Below are 20,679 nucleotides of genomic sequence, written 5' to 3' on the forward strand. Positions count from 1 at the left end.
ATAAATAACTGCAACTGTGGTAAAAGGTGGTTGTAAAAAAAAATTAAGGGGACTAACTGTAATCACTTTTCTAGTCACATTTTGAATTCATCTTTATTGTCTAAATCTAAAGCTGATAGAAAAATTTCTCAAAAAGACAAAGTTGGAATTATTGCAAATGGTTGTTATTTACAGAAGTGATTAAGGGAGCCTGAACACATAACCAGAACAACCTATTTTTCTTTACCTTGGAAGCTTGTATCATTTTTCATTTATGTAACTTGTGTTACTTTGTATAGGTATTTCACTGTAAATCCGAAATACTTTTACAGTACACTGCATGAAAACAGCACTGCATAAGCAGCAAAGCCGATATACATAATACAGTCACTTTAGGGTTTGCTTCCATTTGTGTGTGACAAAACACACTTTATGCCAGCGAATTGTGAATATGACTGTGTTTGCACAATATGGATCAGATGCTTTCACTGATACCCCCTGCAAATTTTCCGTTTCAAAGCCAGCAGAGGAAAAAAGGCAGCAGAGCCTTGCCAAAGTTAGCAAACCATGTCAGAGAAACACACATTCTGAGCCCTCCCTGGCTCTAATCCGCTTTTGCCACCAATCTATCTCCATTCCCCTAGTTCTTCTATCCTTTTTGCTCACTTTCTTTTTTTCAGAGTCTCATTATCAAGCTGACCCATCTCTCTTCTAATCGATATCACCCTGTCGATCAGTAGAGAGAGAACAGGAAAGGAATGGAGTGAATTAAGAAGAAGGAGTTGAGGAAAGGAAAGGATGGTGCAGGTGATGACTAGATGGGTTAGGAGAAAAGGTAACAAGACAACATGACAACAAAAAGGCTACATAGAAAACTGTTTGCTACAGAGGAAAAATAAGTACTTATTTATCATTATTTACCCAGTGTTGGAGGAACATTTACATGTTGATCCATTACAATAACACCATGTCATTAATCCAGAATCCTCCCCACTCATCATGCCTCAACACAAGATGAGAGATTTGTTGCTATCCATATTACTGTTATGACTTGACATCAATGTTTAACTCAGATACAATGCCATCATCCCACCCTGCTCAGGTTTTTGTCCAAATTTTTTTTTATAGTCTCCTGTCAGAGCACAGAACAGAGGGTCCAGTATTTAATGCCAGTGGGATTACTTCAAAAGTGTTTACTTAAAATAATAAACACTGTATAGAAGTGGTTAGGGCAGCCAAGGCTGGAACCTCTAGTTTTTAAGTTCAGTCCATGCCCAGAGAATGAGGTAGGATCCAGCCGGTGGGCTGTCAACAAGATATAGTGGTTGCCGCCCAGAATGTCCCAGATGCTGCAGCCCCGTAGAACATGCAGGAGTCCCAAGCCAGGCCAGACAAATAGATCAGAACAGGAACAGGCAGGCTCAGAGGTCCAGGAGTTCGAAGCCAGGTCAGGCAAAAGATTAGACATGAACAGGCAGGCTCAGTGGTTGAGAGAGTGAACAGGTCAGGATCAGGTATTGAGAAACACTAAGGTAATGCTAAAAAACACTCTCACCACTGCGATCAGACAGTACACAGGAATGCTCAGTGGTTGAGAGGCAGAACAGGTCAGGATCATCAAATCAGAAACACCAAGAAACTCTAAAAACACTCTCACCACTGGTTAGCAAGAATAAGAGTAATGTGGCCCAGATGACTGGGAGCAAGCGCCTTTAATAGAGACAGGAGCAGGTGAACCACATGAGCAGTGATTGGATAATGGGCAGAGTTACACAGGTGAATGGAATTAGTAATTAAGCCAGTCATCAGCTTCAAGATCATCTTCTTCTTGCTTTATTACTTTTTATTATTTAACTCAGTCTACTGCTGTCTTACCCTGTTTAACATAGCCTTATTCCTTTATCACAGGTATTATTTTCTGTTCCAAAAATTTTTCCTCAAAAAACATTTCTCCTACTCTTGCTATTTGACAGGTTCCTAAGACCGAACGGTGATGCCTTAAGTGACAACAACTACATTCTTGACTTAAAAAAATAGCCAGTCTTACAAGATTTACTGATTAAGCTAGTAATATTCTAGACAAAAAGCATAAATACTAAATCCTTATTTAATTGGGGTGGAACCAAAACAGTTTGCATGTTTTATTAATTGCATTCACATTATGTGTGCATCACATGCCCACTTATCGCATTGTTTGCCGTAGCTAATAACATTCATTATTTGGATTTTTTTTTAAGATCAGGTCCTAACTAGAAAATTGACATTAATGTAACTAACAAACATTTCCCTTAGATTAAATATATCAGCTGCAGGCATTTGCTGAATGCTTCTTTGCAGCAAAAAAAAAAAAATACATGCTGCTCTGACTTTGCCAACTCAAAAAATACAACTCTCCCATTCTGCTCCACTGTATGATCATCATCTGTACCTGTCCAACAGGGTCCACAAGATTCATCATTCTGAATTCATTTGAGATGTTAAAAATTTCGGTCGAGAAATTAGCAGAGAAATTTTAATAACAACAACAATGAGTCATTATTTACAAAAAAAGAAAATAATGGACAGTGGTAAACTGTTCATAGAGTGGCCAATAGGGCTGGGTAAAAAAATTGATTCTGAATCGATTCCTTTACATTTTTGCAAACTCGATGTCTAGGGAATGAGATCAATTAGTTTTATTGTGAAGAGCGTGATGTTCACATTCAAATGAGCAGGAAAGATGCACTCAAGATTACTTCAAGCCAGACAGCTGCAAATATAGCCAATAGGTTGACTGAAGACATAAACAAATGGGGACTGACCAGGAAACACCCTGTAATTGTTACAGACAACGCTGCAAATATGGTTTGTGCAGTGAAGATAATTCAGCTCATGCATGTCTGCTGTGTCCCTGCTGTGTCACGTCTGCTTGCTCGAGTGAGGCTTCAGTTTTTCACTTTTCAGAAACAAGTTTACACTTTTGAGACAGTTTTGTTCACATGCCAAGTTTAAACTGTCTGATTTACAAGTTTGCACTTTGAGTTTAATATGACAGGAAAAAATAAAATACATAAGTATTTTGAAACGCAGTTGAACCACTTTCATTATTGTAAAAACAGATTGAATCAAATTTAATCAATTTAGAACTGTATGAATCAAAATCGAATCGATTCAGGACTTTTAGCAAAAATACCCAGCCCTAGTGGCCAACCAGTCCAAAGTTACTTCAAGACGGGGTCAACAACTTATTAAAGACATCATAAAAGAAAGTAGCAAAACATCTAAAGTACTGCAGATATCACTTGTTTATGTTGATATTACAAATATCCTTCATTGTCCCACTGTGGTGAAATTTGTTTGTGCTTTGATTTAATAAAAAAAGACGAAATACCATGCAAGGGGCAGTTCAACTTGCCTACAAAATAGATAAAATATATCAAAATAAATACGTAACAGAACAATGTGTTTAATGATCCCCCAACACTATCCCCTCTCATTTATTTTTAGAGTCTTCAGAGATGAGAGAAAAAAAAGAAAGCAAATACTCTGCACACTGTCATAGAGTGAGTGGGTGGATGACAGGGGAAGTGGAAAGGCAGAGGATGAAACCAAAGGAGGTAACAAAAAAGTCATAGATTAGACACTTGGGGTAAGAGAGGAACAACTGTAGGAAGGCAGACAGGGTGGGGTGGGGGGGTGATCATAGAAAAAGTGTGAAGGATAAGCTAAAAGAATGGTCTTATTGGAGGGAAAGAGTGAGGAGGAAACAATAATAGGAACTAAGGCAGTGAAGAATAATAGCCTGAATGGGAGAGGGGTACGAAAAGGAATCAAACTGTCTTACATAACAGCTTGTGAGTCTTTGCATGGATGTTTTCAGTTAATGCATTTAGAGAAACACAAAAAAGATTTTTGTTTGGGCTCACTCAAACAGGTCAAAAAAAGTGTGTTTGCATGACCATGTTATTGGCAGGCTTTTTCCACTCTTGCTCACTGACACCTACTTTGTTTGCTTCTAAAGAGACTGGACCTATGTTAAAGAGATGGCTATGTTTTGCCTGCTGTGGGGCTAAATGTTTATACCTCTGTCAAGAAACTGTGTGGCACTGATGATCTACGCCTACGTTCATCTGTGGAAATCTCATCTGTTGCAGTATTTCTTTCTGTGAATCACTGGAGTGAGAGGGAAGTGAGAAATGATCACACCAACTCACTCTGTTGACACCATAGTGCTGTGTGCCAATCTAAATAATTGAATGCAATGTTCCAAAACAATCACTATATTTGCTGGCTCAGAGCTTTTCCAGTCAGTGAACAAATAAATACAATACTTAGAATATACCAAAAATAAAAGAAGTGGTAATAAGTGCATTGTACAGTATATGTATATATACTGTATGCATAAATTATATGACTTTCAGAGAAAAACTGAAAAAAACAACTTAGGGTATTTTCTGGACTATCTAGGTAAAAAACTAAATTTCCAGCAATGATTGTAATTTATTTTTTAGAAATACTTCTAAAAGAGAACAAAAAGTCTAAGAGTTACAAAAATACTCTTTTTAAAAGAGGGACAGTGACTTATCCAATACCTAAACACTTACTGGAAAAGCTTACATTGGAGCAGTGGTCTCAAACTCAAATCCTCAAAGGTCCAAATCCAGCAACTTTTAGATACATCCCTTGCCGCATGTAAATAGCTTAACTGCCTCACTAGCTCTTCTAGGAAGGTCATACTGGAGTCAGGTGTGTAAAGCAGAGATGCATCTAAGGCTACATTCTCAATACAGGCAAATGCAAATTCTATCTGTTATTTTTACCAATTTGCAAATTTGACTTCTTCACAGCAGTCTCAACAGCCAAATTTTTATCTTATACAGTGCTAAAAAATCTGGTTTAACCAATTTCCATATGTGGTACTTCCGATACATATCCAGTAGTTTTAAAAAATCTAGAGTCTGAACAATAATGGTAATTCTTTTCTGACTTTGACGTCATTGCGAGGGCTTCCATAACATTTCCACTGAGATGCCTGTGCAGCAGCAGCATTTACTTATTGCTTTTCAAACTACCGTTTTTAATTAACAAAGAAATGGTGAATGTTGGCTATAGCATGGTGTCTGAAATCTCAAAAAGGATGGCACATGTCACAGAATTACATCCAACCTCGAAGACAGTTGTCCTAAACATTGGAACACTGAATTATATTGCAAAGTTTACATTTGAAATATTTGGGGCTGCATTGTGACGCAGTTTGTAGCACTGTTGCCTTTCAGCCAAAAGGTTCTGCCGACATAGGCACTGACTCCACCGCAACCCTGATGGAATAAGATGGATTGATAGTGGACTTGTAGGAACTCTTTGAGCAGGAGATCAGTCGGCTTTAATATTTTCTAGGAAAAGAGAAACCTCTTTAAGATGGATGGATTTTACCTAAACGGGTGAGGTGCAAAACTTTCGGCTTCCAACTTTTGTATTCCATGAACAAGGAATATGATGTGTATGTGAAAATGATTTCCCTGATGATAAATGTCACCCTGCTGAGGTCTTGAAACAGGAACCACAACGCAATGAACAAAAGGTAGGGACAACCATAATGGCAGATAAGGCAATGGCAAAGAGATCAGATTTGTCAATGCTTTGGAGCATTATAACTTCCCTTGGATTCATACAGGCTACTTTGCAAGTCCCACAGAACACCCAACTACTCTCTAACTGGGTTTCATTAAGCCCTCCACAGCCCCATCACCTGTATCCAGTCAAAGACTACTGCTGAAACTGCCCCCCAACATGAAAACTCAAAGCCTCTCCTCCTGTCCCTCTGCCAACTCCTCTCTTCCATATCTTTTTGCAGCACTACCTAAAAACTGTAGAGCTCTGACTCTGTCTCCTTCTCATGCAGAGAAAGCTGACAAGTTTCACAAACAGGAACTTCAAATTGCTTTTCTTTATTAAACTTTGGCTTCTTTTGGTAACGTTATCAGAAATGATCCTCTCCAGGAAAAGTTGGGGCCCGTAAAGGAAGAGTTTTAAAATCTCAGTTTTAATACGTGGAAGAAAGAACACAGCTAAAAGGACAAACAGTAGTACACTATCCAAATTGAAAACCTGGCAGAAGCCAGATTGATACATGCAGTTCAATTTAATTCTACAGAGTATCCGTCTAGAAAGGCTCATGTGGAAAGTGTTTGCAAAAGGAAGGACATTAAGTACAATTCTTCAAGCTGACTGGGTATATCACTAAGCGGCACCTGCCTCTCATGTTGAGCTTTTAGCCAATTGTTATGATGTATCACATTTCAGATTTGTTTTTCAACTAGCAGAGTTAAGTGATAAATCACTCTAAAACACTCAACAAGCAAACATATTTCCCACTCACAAAGGCACAGATTATATTCTATTGCTCACTTTTCCAAAAACGAAATAGAGGATATTCCAGCTAAAGCAGATGGAGCTACATGTCTACAATACATCCACCGGCGCAGCCATGTTTTTTTTCTTTTGTTAGCATCATACACGTCACTGCTATTCATTGGTTTGAAACATATCTGTATTTGAGGCCAATGCATCTACTGGCTTCTGGCAAGATGAATTTTCGGAAGCTTGTGAATTCACAAATGGAACAATTTATCTTAATTATAAGGTAAAAGCTCAACCAACAGTATGGTCAAAAACTTTACACAAGCTTATCCTCCTGCTTCCACTTTACCCTGTAACTCAGTAGATGAGCTGGTTGATCATTTTCTCTCTAAAGTTGCATACATCATTGAATCCATTGCTCAAGTTAAAGTGAAAGTTGTCTCCAGGCAGATGAAATCTCCAAGGAGAAAAGTTTTAGCATTGAGAAAAGAAAAGAGGGAGTATTGAAGCCAAATGAAGGTGGCAAGAGAATGGACTCCTAGGAGTTACAAAATACAGAAATCTGAAATCTATAAACTTCACAAATACCATTCACAACTAAAAGATCCAAGAGCATCTTTATTCTCTGAGATTATCAATAAAAACATTAACAATGCTTACACCTTATTTGCCTCAGTTGACAGGTTAACAAGCCCTCCTCTCTCTGTGGCCAGTAACCTACAATTTAAAAAGGCCTGCAAAGTTCTTTACAGGGAAACTATAAGGTATTAGAAAAACAGTCGGTACATGTACGTCAACTCCTTTACTAATGCTGACAGGAGTTATAAGAAACTCTGTTAAAATGTCACAATTCGGCCAAATAAACAGCAAAAGTTTAGAAGAAAATGTTCATCAGTTAAGCTCCACTACCTGGTCTTTCAATGTTTTAACCACAGGTTTTATTAAGAAGGTTTTACCTGCTTTTGAGACTGATTTAATTCAACTGGCTTCTCTAAATTCTCCTTAGGTGTGAGTGTGTGCGTGAATGGTTGTGTGTCCTGTTTGTCTCAGCATTGCCCTGCGATGGACTGGCGACCTGTCCAGTGTGTACCCCGCCTCTTACCAGACAGCTCGAGATCGGCACCAGCACCCCTAGTGACCCCACTTGGGATAAGTGTGACGGATACTGGTTGCATACTACTATAGGTTAGAGGATCTGAGAAAACTGCACTACTCTGTCTCTTGAGGAAGCTTCTGGAAGGACACTACAAAATGTATAACTTAACTAATGCAGCGTAAAAAAAAAGTAATTTAAATATTTCTTTAAATTTCAAGTTTGCCTTAAAACATTTAGCAAATGGAAGTGTTTGTGCAGGTAAATGTATTTGAACAATTTCATGTTATAGTCACAAGGACGAATTCCTGGTTAAGTAATAGTCAAATATGATTAATAAAGAATACCCAAACAATGTGAATTTAAAGCCGTAGGGAAGCGGCTGTTCCAACGGTTTCAGTTCTCTAGTGGTGCATGACTTTACACAAGTGAATAAAGCGAATGTGATTTGTTGATTATCAAGGGAGCGGGATTGTTCTTGGAAGGTTGGCAAGAAAGTCTGATTGTGGCCGGTGTCTCGGAAGCATCTTGCTAACCATTTAGCAACTTAGTGCTAGTAGGTTCCCAATGGAAAATTACATTGGGACCAAGTAGCACTTAAAGATACAAACATCCATCCCTGTGAAGACTGGGATGTAACTCAATGGTAGAGTAAACGATTCTATTTTTTCTTATTTCAACCCTTATATTTGCTGCGACATATGAATCAAGATGCTATGACTGAAAAAATATGATTGACAGATGACCGCTGATATATGATTGGCCGAATTTAGGTGTACAAGCTGACGTATAACTAACTAGCCTGCAAAAAATAAGAGAGAAAAAAAACACAGATTTTAAGACAGGATTTTTTTTTTTTTTTTAAAGAAATTTTCTAACTCTTTGGACAATATGGTCTGATAAAGAGTACATTTATATACATGTTTAAACCAGAATGAATTGAAATTTAAATATGTCTTTCCTACAACTTTAATGTCTAATTAAGCTACATTTATATATCACTACTATCTACTCACAAATAAATCCCTCTACACTATCACAACTTTCACTTAATTGATTATCTGCAAGATAAACTGCTACACTGATATAATCATCAACCTGGGGTTAGATGCCTTGCTTTCTGACATGTAACCACATTTAACAGGGGTAATCTGGAGTCAAATCCATAACCTTGCGATTACAATACAACCCCTCCACATATCAAGCGACAGTCTATTTTAGTTACAGTCTAGTTATTCCAAAACTTTAACATGAACACGCCATAGTAAGGTTGATTTTCTTACCTGGTTGTGGTGCTCAATGCCCATGCTGATAGTGTTTATAAGAATTGCGATCATGATGCCCCTGCTAAAATACTTGCTCTCCACAATACCCCAAAGTTTCCGTCTCATATCTTTCCAAAGATCCCTGCACTTTCCAAAACATGTCCTCCTTCGCCCAATCTCTTCCTCTTTCTTCTCCTTTAAGTGATTATCCTTGTCTGTTTCCTTTACAGCATCCTCTTCGTTTTCTTCCCCATTCTCCAAATGTCCTGTAGTAGTTGCACCTTCTTTTGTACAGATGGGGCACTCCTCAGGGTTCTGGACGGTAAGGCTTATAGAATTAGCTTGGGCCTGGGAGTCATGGTTTGACTTGCTGTGGTGTGGACATTTGAGGGCTGTAGGAATACAAAAACACAAGTATAGTGAATGCTATCTAGTCTTATGCATTGAACAGCTATGTAGTCTTTATAACATGTGTTTTCTATGCCATAAAAATAGTCCCTTTAGTAATTTCACTCTTACTTACATCTATGGTGCCCTGAATGATGTCGATCTCCATTTACATTCCCTCCACCTCGTCTGTTACCCCTTCCTGCACTGGCTGGAGCGGGCTTGCCTCTCAGAGTGTAGTAGAGTGCTGTTGACCTCCTCTTGGCCTTGCGAAGTACGTGGCAGACCAGCTGAAAGATCTCTTCGTAGCAGTCCCCTGGCTCAGCCATGCTAGCTAAGGTGGAAGAGGACAGGCACTGTGCCCTTTGCTCCTGCATAAGCTGGTGCTCTCGCTGTTTAGTCTCTGAAAACTGGGTGGCAATGACCACCAGGCACAGGTTGATCATGAAGAATGAACCAATCTGTATGAAAAGGGGAATAGAAAGTAATAGTTATTTAGGAATACCATTTAACATAACAAATCTTAAAAAAAAACAATTAAAGATCAGTGTCTACACTAACAATGTATATATTCATAAGAATGTAAGGAATTATATTTTCCCCAAGGATAAATATACACTTACTATAAGCTCTGACACTTAAATGGTTGCAAATGATTTGTCTAAATCAAAATCTATGCCACCCTTCTATAATTGTATCTATAAAGAATAATAACTAGATAAAAATGTATTATTTTTCATTTCTCTGCTACACAAAATTGCATGTCGAATTATTGAGCCTGTTGCGGGTAATCTAGCTATACACTAAACAATGCACAATTAATTTTAGGTGTTAAAGTGGTGCAGACTGCCATACCTAAATCAAGACTTTGTGTGTTCTACAGGCTGTTACCATGAATAATTTTAAAGAGCAGAGTGGATTTATATTTTTGAATCCAAAAGGCCACTAAAATTTGCAAAAGCACCGCAAACACATGCCGGAAATTATTGCTATGTGTAGGAGACACAGATAGAGAATAAACTTAAGTAACTTAAAAAAAACAATAATAATCAAGACTTTATTGCCTTTAAGATTACTTGGAATCACCAACTAGGCAGAGTAACTTCTGGCTTGAGGAATACTGCTACAATACTTTCTACCGGTACTATCTATACAATATTGTTAAGATTTTTGTATTATTATTTTTTTCTTTCATTAAAAGTCACAGTATTCAGTTTATAAAAAGAAAGGGAAAAACAAGTTTGGATGGCTCCAGAACCACAGATGTGTGAACAGTGGCAACAGGATCAGGATTTATAGAAAAAAGCTATATTTCCATCCATCCTCTTGATGGGGTCACAGAGGGCTGTTGACTATCACCAGCAGCCTAGGCGGGAATGGACATGGTACAACCTGGACAGATCATAGGGAATCACAAAAACACCAAAGGGCAATTTAGAGATGCCACTTAATCCAACAGTAAGCTTTTTGAGTTATGGGAGGAAGCTAATGTACCCAGATGGATAGGCTTGCATATTCATGAAGAAAATTATGCCTAATTGATTTCCTCTCATTTTACAGACGCAATCCTTGGTGCACCTAGTTAGTAGAACAGTTTTGCTTGGGCTAACAAGGTATTTTTCTTTTAAACCTTAGTATTAAATCAGACCCATTGAGTTTGGTGCAGAAATGTGAAAAAATGTGAAAAATATATTTCACAGCGTACTTGTTAGACAAAGAAACTGATTAAAAAACAGGAGAGTTGGCACTTTCCAGAGGTAGTAATGGAAATCATTCAGCAGTGCTGTAAGTGGCCCTTACTGGTTCAGAACAATGATTATATCAATACTTCCTAATGCTGACAAACCTTAAAATCAGGCTGCTGGACAAGGCGTAAAACTCAATATTTTTCTTATAGCTCTAAATAGTTTCTTGGTCTCTGTTTTTTGAGAAAAATACACATTTTGAAGGCCAAATCTTTGGGAACAGGCATGTTCAGAAAAAGATGCACAAATACAAAATCCAAAACTAATCACCTTCTACATTTAGACCTTGATCTGCAATGATCAAAGATTTAATGCAAGGTGAAGGTCTGGGCAAATGAGAGATATCTTACGGAGTGAAAAACACGAAGAGGAAATGTAGTTGGGAGGTGGAAAGAAAGGAGGAGAGACACCCATCTGTGGTCTGTGGGTCAAAGCAGGTCTGCAGGTGTGTGAGGCTTTGATTTCCCTTCCAGGCTTGCATCTGTGCGAGTGTCTATTCTGTGATTCTGATCAGTGGACAGCTTTATGCATAATCAAGGGGGGCAGTCGGATATCACACGTTTAGATCATTGCTGCATTATGCATGCATGGAAGCAGGCGCACACAAACACACACCAGTATGCAGAGTTATAGTATGCATTGTGTGATCTCAGAAATATTCCACAAATAATGACAGTAAACCAGATTCGCTACAAAATACTTTTACAGATTTTGTGGTTGCTGCTTTTACATACTTTTGGATGCTTTAGAGCTTTTTCATTTTGCAGATTTGACAGGACACCTGAGCCTGCTACTAATGGGCAGTCATCTACATCATCGTCATCATCTGCACCTCCTGTCAGTAATCTACATCTACATTATAGTTGCCATCATCCTTACCATGCTCGCCTTCATTATCGCTATCATCTCCATGATCACCTGTCTTGCATGTGCTGCCTGCATCATACTCCCCAGCGTTGTGCGGCTCACGTTGACACTTTTGTCCTGATTCCCTGTTGTTCAATGGATTAGGAACCAGCGTAACAAAAGGTGGTGATGGTGGATTCGATTCTACCAAGTTATTAGACAAGGGGATAAAGTAGGGCTCATCTCTGCCCCACATTCCTGTCTTAAAATTGAGAATCAACTTAATTTCTAGATGATCCTCTGAGCTTTATCAAGGGCCCCCTGCATCAATGCTGCTCCTAAAGGCTATGTCCAGGTCTCCCTCACATTCAGGCCACTTTGGACCAAAACATCAGCCAGAAAGCATAGGTACTGAGAAGTGGTCTGTGGTTCCCACATGCAGAACCACTCCTCTATTGAGTGTGTCTTACTAACTGTCAATAATTACCACCTGCTGTCTATTCCATTTGCACAACAGCATGTGAAATTGATTGTCAACCAGTGTTGCTTCCTAAGTGGAGAGTTTGATTTCACAGAAGTTTCAGAAGCAAGAATTTCTGCGATCAGCTGACTGTTCCACGCTTCCGGTGGAAATGAGAGGTAACTATGCCTGCCACCGTGATATTATTGTTAATAAAATAAGTCTACCCATTAGACTCTGTTTCCATTTATAACACTTCCCTTCATTGTAACAACACTATTGTGGGTACCAAAAGCATTTAACTCACTAACCAAAAAAAATGTATTGGTTAAACTACGCTATTTTTCTCTCTCTTGCCCATAGCTGCCATTGGTAACCATGAAATAACATTGATCAGTGGGCTTGCAATACAATACTTTGCATGGACCATTTATGGTTAAATGTGGGAATGTTGAGGGGAGAACATGAGGTGGAGCCTTAGAGGTAAGCTTGTGCAACCCGGTGTGATTTAAAATGGAAATTTTCTTGTTTACATGCGGTTGCATGGTATCATAAATATGAAACATTTTTTGCACAAATAAATTCCACAAAATCTTTACATGAGACCCTGATTTTTTCCAACAATTTTCCTAGCTTGAAACACTAGGCTTTCCACAAAGCAATACAAGCATCTAATTGTAAAAAAATTATCAGTTAGGAGAAAGACATTAAGAATAACTAGCATCATAAAAGCAGAGAACAATAGAAATAACCTACATATAATAAATTACATGCAAACCCTTTCCATTTCTTTAAAGGTAATCTAAATATTTGTAAATGAAATAAAATAATTCAGCAATGCTGTCAGAAGAGCAGCAGCAGCACTGACGATCTCCTGCAGGGTTGTGCATTTCTATTTCTATTTCAATACAGAACATAAAATTCAATTTAGATACACACTGATATAAAATAAAATTCCTCCTGATTAGTGAATCTTTCGGTTGTTTAAGTTTTTTTTTTTTGAAAAATGAATAATAAAAAATGGCAAAATGGTGGCAAAATGGGATGAGCTAAATTTAAAAGAAGGTTTTGCTTATGATTTCTATTCAACATAAACATTTTTCTTTTAAAAAGATCCATTTTATCCATTGTCCGACATGAAACAAGAGAACATATATTTCTTACATGTTCAGTCTCACACTGTCTCACACATGTTTTCCTTTCTTTAATTTCCAAAAATAAAAAATACGTATCATATTTCCAATTATTACAAAGTAAGGTTTGTTGTGGCAAGGTAAAGCCGGATCTGTGCAGAAAAAAAACGATTTACTTGGCGGTGTGGTTCATCGCAGCGAACACTGCTGCAAGCCCTTTGAAAGGATGCTTCAATTCCAGGTTTCTCCAAGCAACATTTCATTTAACTCACACGTTAAGCCCTTTAAGCAAACATAGTACAAGTCTTTACTAGTGTTACTTACAATGATGAGTAGGATGAAGTAGATGAAGTTGTAAAAGGAGTGTGCGTCCATCACATAATACATGATCTCAACCCAGCCCTCCAAAGTTATCACCTTTAAAATAGACAGAGACATCTTAAGAGAGTGAAATTTTTTATAACACAGTTACATAAGCACAGAATCACACACACCTATATTCCCAATAAACTCTCCCACACATGCACAATCACACACGTACACACACACTATATATATATATATATATTATATATATATATATATACATGCATATTTATTTTTTTTTACTGAATTTAGTTGATCTGATGGATCTTTTTTGAAAATGGGACATACCTGAAAAATTACTATCCAGGCATAGACGATGTTGTCAAAGTTGATTGCTCCTTTGTGGGGGTTATTGCTTCCAGTATGGCACCTGGTATAATATTGGTTCCAATTGATGCACAGACCCAGAGCTTCCCCAGCCCCACTGCCATTAGACAGTGGCTCAGGGCTTAGGCCCAAAGACTGTCGGTGCAAAGCGTCTTCCTTATCAAGACAACAAATGCGTCCTCCTTCCCGCCTTGCTGGCACATCAGTGCATGACATGATGCCATTATCAGAACCCAGGGAGCAGATGAAGGGTCGCTCGTCATCCTCCTCTGGACGATAATAGGGAGCTGGCAGCGTCATACCTGAAGGTCTGTAAAATAAAAGTATGGTTTTATATATATATATATATATATATATATAGGTTAAGGCTTGGAAAACAGAAAAGATAAATGCTTTTACATCTCTATTCTGTATTAAAACTTGTTTCATTGATGGAATTTATATTTCGTAGAGATTCCAGTTAATAGTGCGAGATAGAGAAAGAAAAAATAAGGAAAACTGACAAATATATATTATCAGATATTCTATGCAAACTTTTGTTGACTGTGCTTTCTGAATCTCCCTCTAAAAATGACGTACACTATTCTCGTTCTACAGAAATTTTAACTTCACAATCCTCTTCTCTTATCATTGACCTCTGTCTTTAATTTTCATCTCTAATTTAATATTTTCTCTCCAGCTAATGGCAAAGCAGAAGAGAAATTAGAATACTTCAGTGGTGCAGTGGGTAGCAATTCTGCCTTGCAGCAAGAAGGTTCTGGTTTCAAATCCCAGCCCGGGGTCTTTCTGCATGAAAGTTGCATGTCTCCCTGAGCATGCATGGGTTCTCTCCGGGTACTCCGGCTTCCTCCCACAGTTCAAAAACATGACTGTTAGGTTAATTGGCTTCTCTAATTTCTCCTTAGGTGTGATTGTGTACATGCATCGTTGTTTGTCTCTGTGTTGCCCTGTGATGGACTGGCAACCTGTCCAGGGTTTACCCCATCTCTCACCCGGCGACAACTGGAGATGGGCACCAGCATCCCTCATGACCCCGCTTGGGATAAGCGTGATGAAAAATGGATGAATGGACAGTTATTTGTTTTAGATCTCCTAACAGCAGAGAAGGGGACTTATACCATAAATGATATTAACATTTTTAATTTGTTTCTTAAAAAGTCCTGCAGAGACTAGCTTTAGATAGAATAAAAAAAGCTATGAAATAGTACACACTACTACACAATGGTGTGATATCCAAAAATGTAGAAATAAATAATATATTAAATCTCAACTTTTATTGCAGTATCAGTATAAAGTGTAACATAGCTGCTTGGTTAATTTTTTGGGGGCTGTTATATTTCAGCTCCCATCCAATAGTCGCTTGATGCAATCGATGATAATAAATTGTGATGATATTGTAATAACTGAAAAGCGAACAAAGAGTAAGAAAATGTGGAGCTGTTAAAGACCAGTGTAATAACCAACAATATCATTGCAATTTCAAACTTCTCTAATACCATTGAACCTTAGACAGATATAAAACTTGATTATCAAGAGAATGTAAATTTAGCCATAATCCCTCTATAAGTACCTCTGTAAAATACTTACAGAAGTCATGGTCCAAATCCAAATTTTAAAATATCCCTCCCATGCAAACTTATCAAAGTCTCAGATATATATTCATTTTTTTGTGCTTTTCTTTTTTTATTTTTTGAAGGGTTTAACCCATATATGGGACTTGACCAACAAATTCTGGAAAGAAAGTAAGGATAAGGAGAAAGACTAGTGGAGCATGAATGAAGGTTGTTGTCCCCCCCTGCTTAGAGACTTGGCATTGCACAGCATGGCACAGAACAACCTGACTTCACACTGAGAACACACCTGCCAATGGAGAGCAAGTTGGAGGGAAGGGCCAAGGAATGGGAGTAACAAAAAATGTGCTAAATGTGAAAAATAGGTCAAAAACAATTTGCTAAAAGTTTCTTGTAAGATACATGAATTTGATAGCTGGCTTAAACTTGCAGACAAATAAAAAAAAAATGGACACTCTACACTGTCCCAGTAAAAGGACTTGTGTAATTACATTGTTCAGCTAGGTCTAAGAAAACACGTGACCCTCAGAAAAAAAAAAAAAAAAAAAAAAATCTTATTAAGTCAGTGGAAAAAAGCAGAATTTATGCTTTAAAAGGAGCAGAAGAAAAATTGCGAAGCTTACTGAAAGAGGGAGTATAAAAATGCAAAACAAATGCTGCACTTGACAGCAGCACTTAGCCCACCTCATTATAACTTCACAAACATATGCCCTTTANAAAAAAAAAAAAAAAAAAGAACAGACTACATTTTTTGGAAACAAAACACTGTTAACAATTCAAGCCTGAGTATAAAATGAATTATGCAGACTGAAAGAGGGAGTATAAAAATGCAAAACAAATGCTGCACTTGACAGCAGCACTTAGCCCACCTCATTATAACTTCACAAACATATGCCCTTTACTTAGCATAATAGTCCTCTTGCACTAACTCACACCTTTCAAATCCATTCCATTCCAGCCCCTTGACTATACCTAATGTATAATAGAAATAATATGCACACATAAGGCATTAGTTGTATAATAGGTAGCCCTTGCTTTAAAATTTGAGGAATGCACACATTTCCTGCATAAACAGTGCAAAGGTGTGAAACAGTTGGCATGTTGCAATATAGCTGTTCATTTAGCTTTGGGAATGTAATAAACTCATATCAAATAAAGAACATAAGTACATACGACTGATGTGAAACTCTAAGGTGAATGTGTCTCTGTTCATCTGATTATTTGATTGACAATTAGTGAAGGATGTGTCAGCAGGAAACACATAAGAATATGATTGAATGTAGTTCATACATATTGAGAGCAGATACAGTTTGATTTGCTTTCCAGTGAGCTGACACAAGCATAAAGGAAATGCAATGAAACACAGTTGAATAAGATTGAGTGTCACTCATGCTCTAAGACACAGTAGGTGATTCTATCACATGGAGTTGAAAATATAGTGGGATGCAGCTGGAAACTAATCGTGATCACAGTTGCAAAAAATAAATTTATTTATTTTTTATTTAGGACCCAGATAGAGAAGAGAATCTGCAGGCTGCGATGAAAAAGATTAATGATGAAAGCATGAAAATGGGTTGCGCTTTCTTGCATAATCAAAATATAGAGATTTAATAATAAAAAAGAAACATTCACAGAGATTTGCAAGATTTCTTACAACAATACTGGTTTGATGAGGTTAAAAAAAAGTGGAACGCAAATATTTGAGGAAAGAGCATCATAAATCCTGCTTGAACTTTTTATTTTTGTTCTTTGTACTCACATGGTAAAATTCTCTTCAGGGTAACATCGATTCCTCAGGAGTCCCGCCCAAAGCTGCACGCCAATAATGCCAAAGATGAAGAAGACGAAGAAGCAGAGAAGCAGCACGTTGCCCAGCATGGGGAGAGTGTCAAGCAGCAAGTTCACCAGGATGCGCATACCTGTAAGATTAAAGTCCAATAATCAGTTGTAGAAAATTACTATTTTACTACTTAGATGTCATTTTTGTACATTACTCCATTTAAATTATGTCATAGAAATTTTATCTGTTCTTAAGATATGCTGGTACCCTTGCACAGAACTATGAGTTTGCATACCTGCATGTTATTATATGACAGAGTAGATGGATATGCTGACAGCCCTTAAAAGACTACTATGCTTTCAATATTACCTCTATTATGATACAATTTAGGTATACATCAATAAGGGGTTGTAATAGCTACTGTATATTAATACAACCTATGTATGTCATGATCCACTCTGCACTTTTTGGTTCATTTTAAGTTTTCATTTTGGAATCTCAGTTATGCTTTATGTTATTCTGTTTTGTCAGGATTTATATCCTTTTTCTCTATTGTTTATTCCTTGGTCTAGTTTAAGTTAGTTATTCCTTCTCTTATCCACTAGTTTTCCCCTTGGTTAATCCTTGTTTTGAGGTCATTAGTTTTGTTCCACTTTAGCCTTATTCTAGTTTTTTTCTAGCTACAGTTGAGCCCTGTTTTCACTGGTTGCTCTTTCTTGCCCCTAGTGCCCTTTTTCTTTCCCTTTGGCTCCTTTCTAGCTCCTCCTATCTACACCTGCTCCCAATTATCTGATTACTCAATTCTTGGTTCTGTCTCCCATATATAATTCTCCTCTGCAGTTCATCAGTGCTTGTTTCTCATCGTTCCTTGTTCCTCATTTCTGTTTTCTCTAACATCTCCTGTTTTTCGGTGTTCTGTACTTTGTTATTTTTGGACTTTGGCTTCTTTGCCTTGGACCTGTATTGGCCAAGATTCATCTCTGCCTCTTGCCGTCTCTGCATTTGGGTCATCCAAAATCTCCACAAAACAGTGTATAGTAGTTTTTCACTTGTTTTTTAAGAAATTCAGCTAATTTAAAGGAACAAAAAGAAGTCAAGGTATTTCTATTTTCTCTGAACATGGTCCGTAGAACACAGATGTGGAAGATATCTGAGCAGCTTTACATACAAGGTTTATAGGTCTGTAGCTAACCTTCCAGAATGTGGACGATCAGATGGTAGACGCTATTAAACATTGGTTTTTGGGCTAAATCTGGTCAGCCCTTCATTGTCTTTATTTACTTCAGAAATGGTTGTTGAAAATTGGGTTGGGTTATTTTGTCTGATTTTGTCCCACTTTAATCCAATAACAGACTGTAAAAAAACATTGCAAACCCAGTTTTCAACATCTTTTCAATGATCGGAAAATTACGGTTTTAAACCTTTTATTTTTTAACCAAATGTAGACCCCGTTTGGATGTAAAACATGTAATAGTTTCAAAGTCTTTTCAACAAATTTTTGCCGGTGGGGGAAAAGGAGTCATGTAAAGTCCTCTGAACTGTTCCATGGGTATTGTTCTTCACTTTCTGTTCAGAATGTCCATTTCATTTTGAATCCTAATGAGCTTAATGAAGAGAGCTGAAAGGGATTCACTGTAGGTAGAAAAAAAAACCTGGCAAAAATGTATCAAAACACATTATAAAGGTTCTAGTAGACAACTCATCAATACGTGATACTGTATGTCACGTGTATGTAAGAAATAGCAGAAGTAAAGAGGATACTTTTAAATAGGGAAAAAAAAAAAAAAAAACCCTAATGTAAAAGATTAAAAGAGTTTTGTTGTGTGGATTGTTTGCTGTTTATCCAAGTACTTTGAATCCTTGCAAACTAAAGTCTGAATAAGCGATACATTGTTCCTGGTTTCAGTTTTAGGCCCCAACATGACAGTGATAAACACAGATCATAATCCTACTGAACATGTATGGGAAGATCTGGAACTTCTAATGCCCAATACCCAATCCCTAACTTTTTGAGAAGGAGTAACATTGAAATCTTTTGCTATGTTGTCTTATTGTGAAGTTGGAAAACCTGCTTGAAATGAACAATTGCCTCAAGGGTTGCTGCAACACTGTTTATCTAAGGTTTCGAAATGGCTCCACTGTTTCAGCTTTTTATTAGTTTCAAGTCATTTTAGAGACAGTTACGAGGTTACTTAAAAAGTGTCTGCTTTTGCACTTAACAGACACTATAAAACTAATCTACTCTGCTCCAATTTCTTCACACATCGAAATGGTTAATTATCCAATTAGCATCAGAGTGCATATAGAGTGTGTTTATTTTATTTTCTGAAAGACTTAAGGCCTTTAAGTTCTTCTTTTGTTTGTTTTTTTTCATGACTGTCTGAGGAGAATAGATAAAGCTGAGAGGGTTTCTGAATACTTTGGTCTAAATTATTCACATACAATTTAAAATTAACCTTAAATAAACAGCAAAGTTTATATTACATTCTTAGCAGATACTGTATTTAAGAATTGATGAAAACTCGCATAAACTGGAAGAAAACAAGGGTGACAGGAGCTGGAAGGGGGGATTTTTGGGCATCAGCGTGAAATACATTCTTTTCTCAAGTGTAAACAGTTTCATGCTGAAATATCAGTATCATTGATGCATTTCCAGACTACACAAGGTCACAGACATGAAGAGATTAAGCCTAATTGCAGAAACACAAGTGTGTCCCCTGTCGAATAATGATGACCTCATCCCCTGTTGATGAGCTTGTCTCACTGCGATGACATTCTGCACTGATACTGTCATTAGTGAAGCTTAATGACAGCTGATTGGTCTAATGAGTGAGTGAGGCGAGACCCCTTTGATGAGATCACTGCAATCTAAACACATGAAAGATATTGTGTTTCTGTGCAAGAGTACTATCCACTCATAAAAAGTGTGTGTTGTTTCTGCAAGCTCTAATTTGTGAAAAACAGCTCAGCGGTTGGTTAATGTGTCTCAACAGCATATCTGAGCTTCTATTGGAATGAGTGACAGAGGCAAAAGCTGCGGGAAAGAGAAAAGGCAGAAGAAGCTGGTCATATTTATAAGAATAAATATACATGTGATTTACTATACAGACAAAATCTATGTTAACACAAAGTTGACCTATTTAGAAATATTATATATATATTTAAAATGGTCCTCCTTTTGTAAAAAATGCTGTTTATCCTCTTTAAATTGCAACATTGATGCGTTGCACTGTGAGGCAAATAAGGAAGTTGAACATTTTCCATGTGTATGTGTTATGCTATAAGCTTTGATATTTATTTTGGGCTTTGGGAGCCAATTTCAATGCTGTTTTTCTTTTAACATTGCTCTTGTGTCTAACTACTGCATCACCCCATCCCTAAGAGCCTC

At 37.4% G+C, this 20,679-nt stretch overlaps 1 protein-coding gene across 4 annotated transcripts in view; it reads right to left on the bottom strand.

Annotated features, from left to right (window-relative positions):
• The window catches only part of cacna1g (calcium channel, voltage-dependent, T type, alpha 1G subunit), a 111,331-nt gene that overhangs the window by 58,449 nt on the left and 32,203 nt on the right, over positions 1–20,679 (bottom strand). For all 4 annotated transcript variants that reach the window (XM_015384960.1, XM_015384959.1, XM_015384958.1 and 1 more), the window contains exons 4-8: positions 17,271–17,430; positions 13,902–14,250; positions 13,572–13,664; positions 9,200–9,524; positions 8,695–9,068 (exon numbers count right to left, since the gene is read on the bottom strand). In XM_015384960.1, coding sequence (XP_015240446.1) covers positions 8,695–9,068; positions 9,200–9,524; positions 13,572–13,664; positions 13,902–14,250; positions 17,271–17,430 — 1,301 coding nt within the window. The remainder of the gene's footprint in view (positions 1–8,694; positions 9,069–9,199; positions 9,525–13,571; positions 13,665–13,901; positions 14,251–17,270; positions 17,431–20,679) is intronic.

The sequence above is a fragment of the Cyprinodon variegatus genome, unplaced genomic scaffold, assembly GCF_000732505.1.
Source record: "Cyprinodon variegatus isolate N-32 unplaced genomic scaffold, C_variegatus-1.0 Scaffold327, whole genome shotgun sequence".
NCBI classification, from domain to species: Eukaryota; Metazoa; Chordata; class Actinopteri; order Cyprinodontiformes; family Cyprinodontidae; genus Cyprinodon; species Cyprinodon variegatus.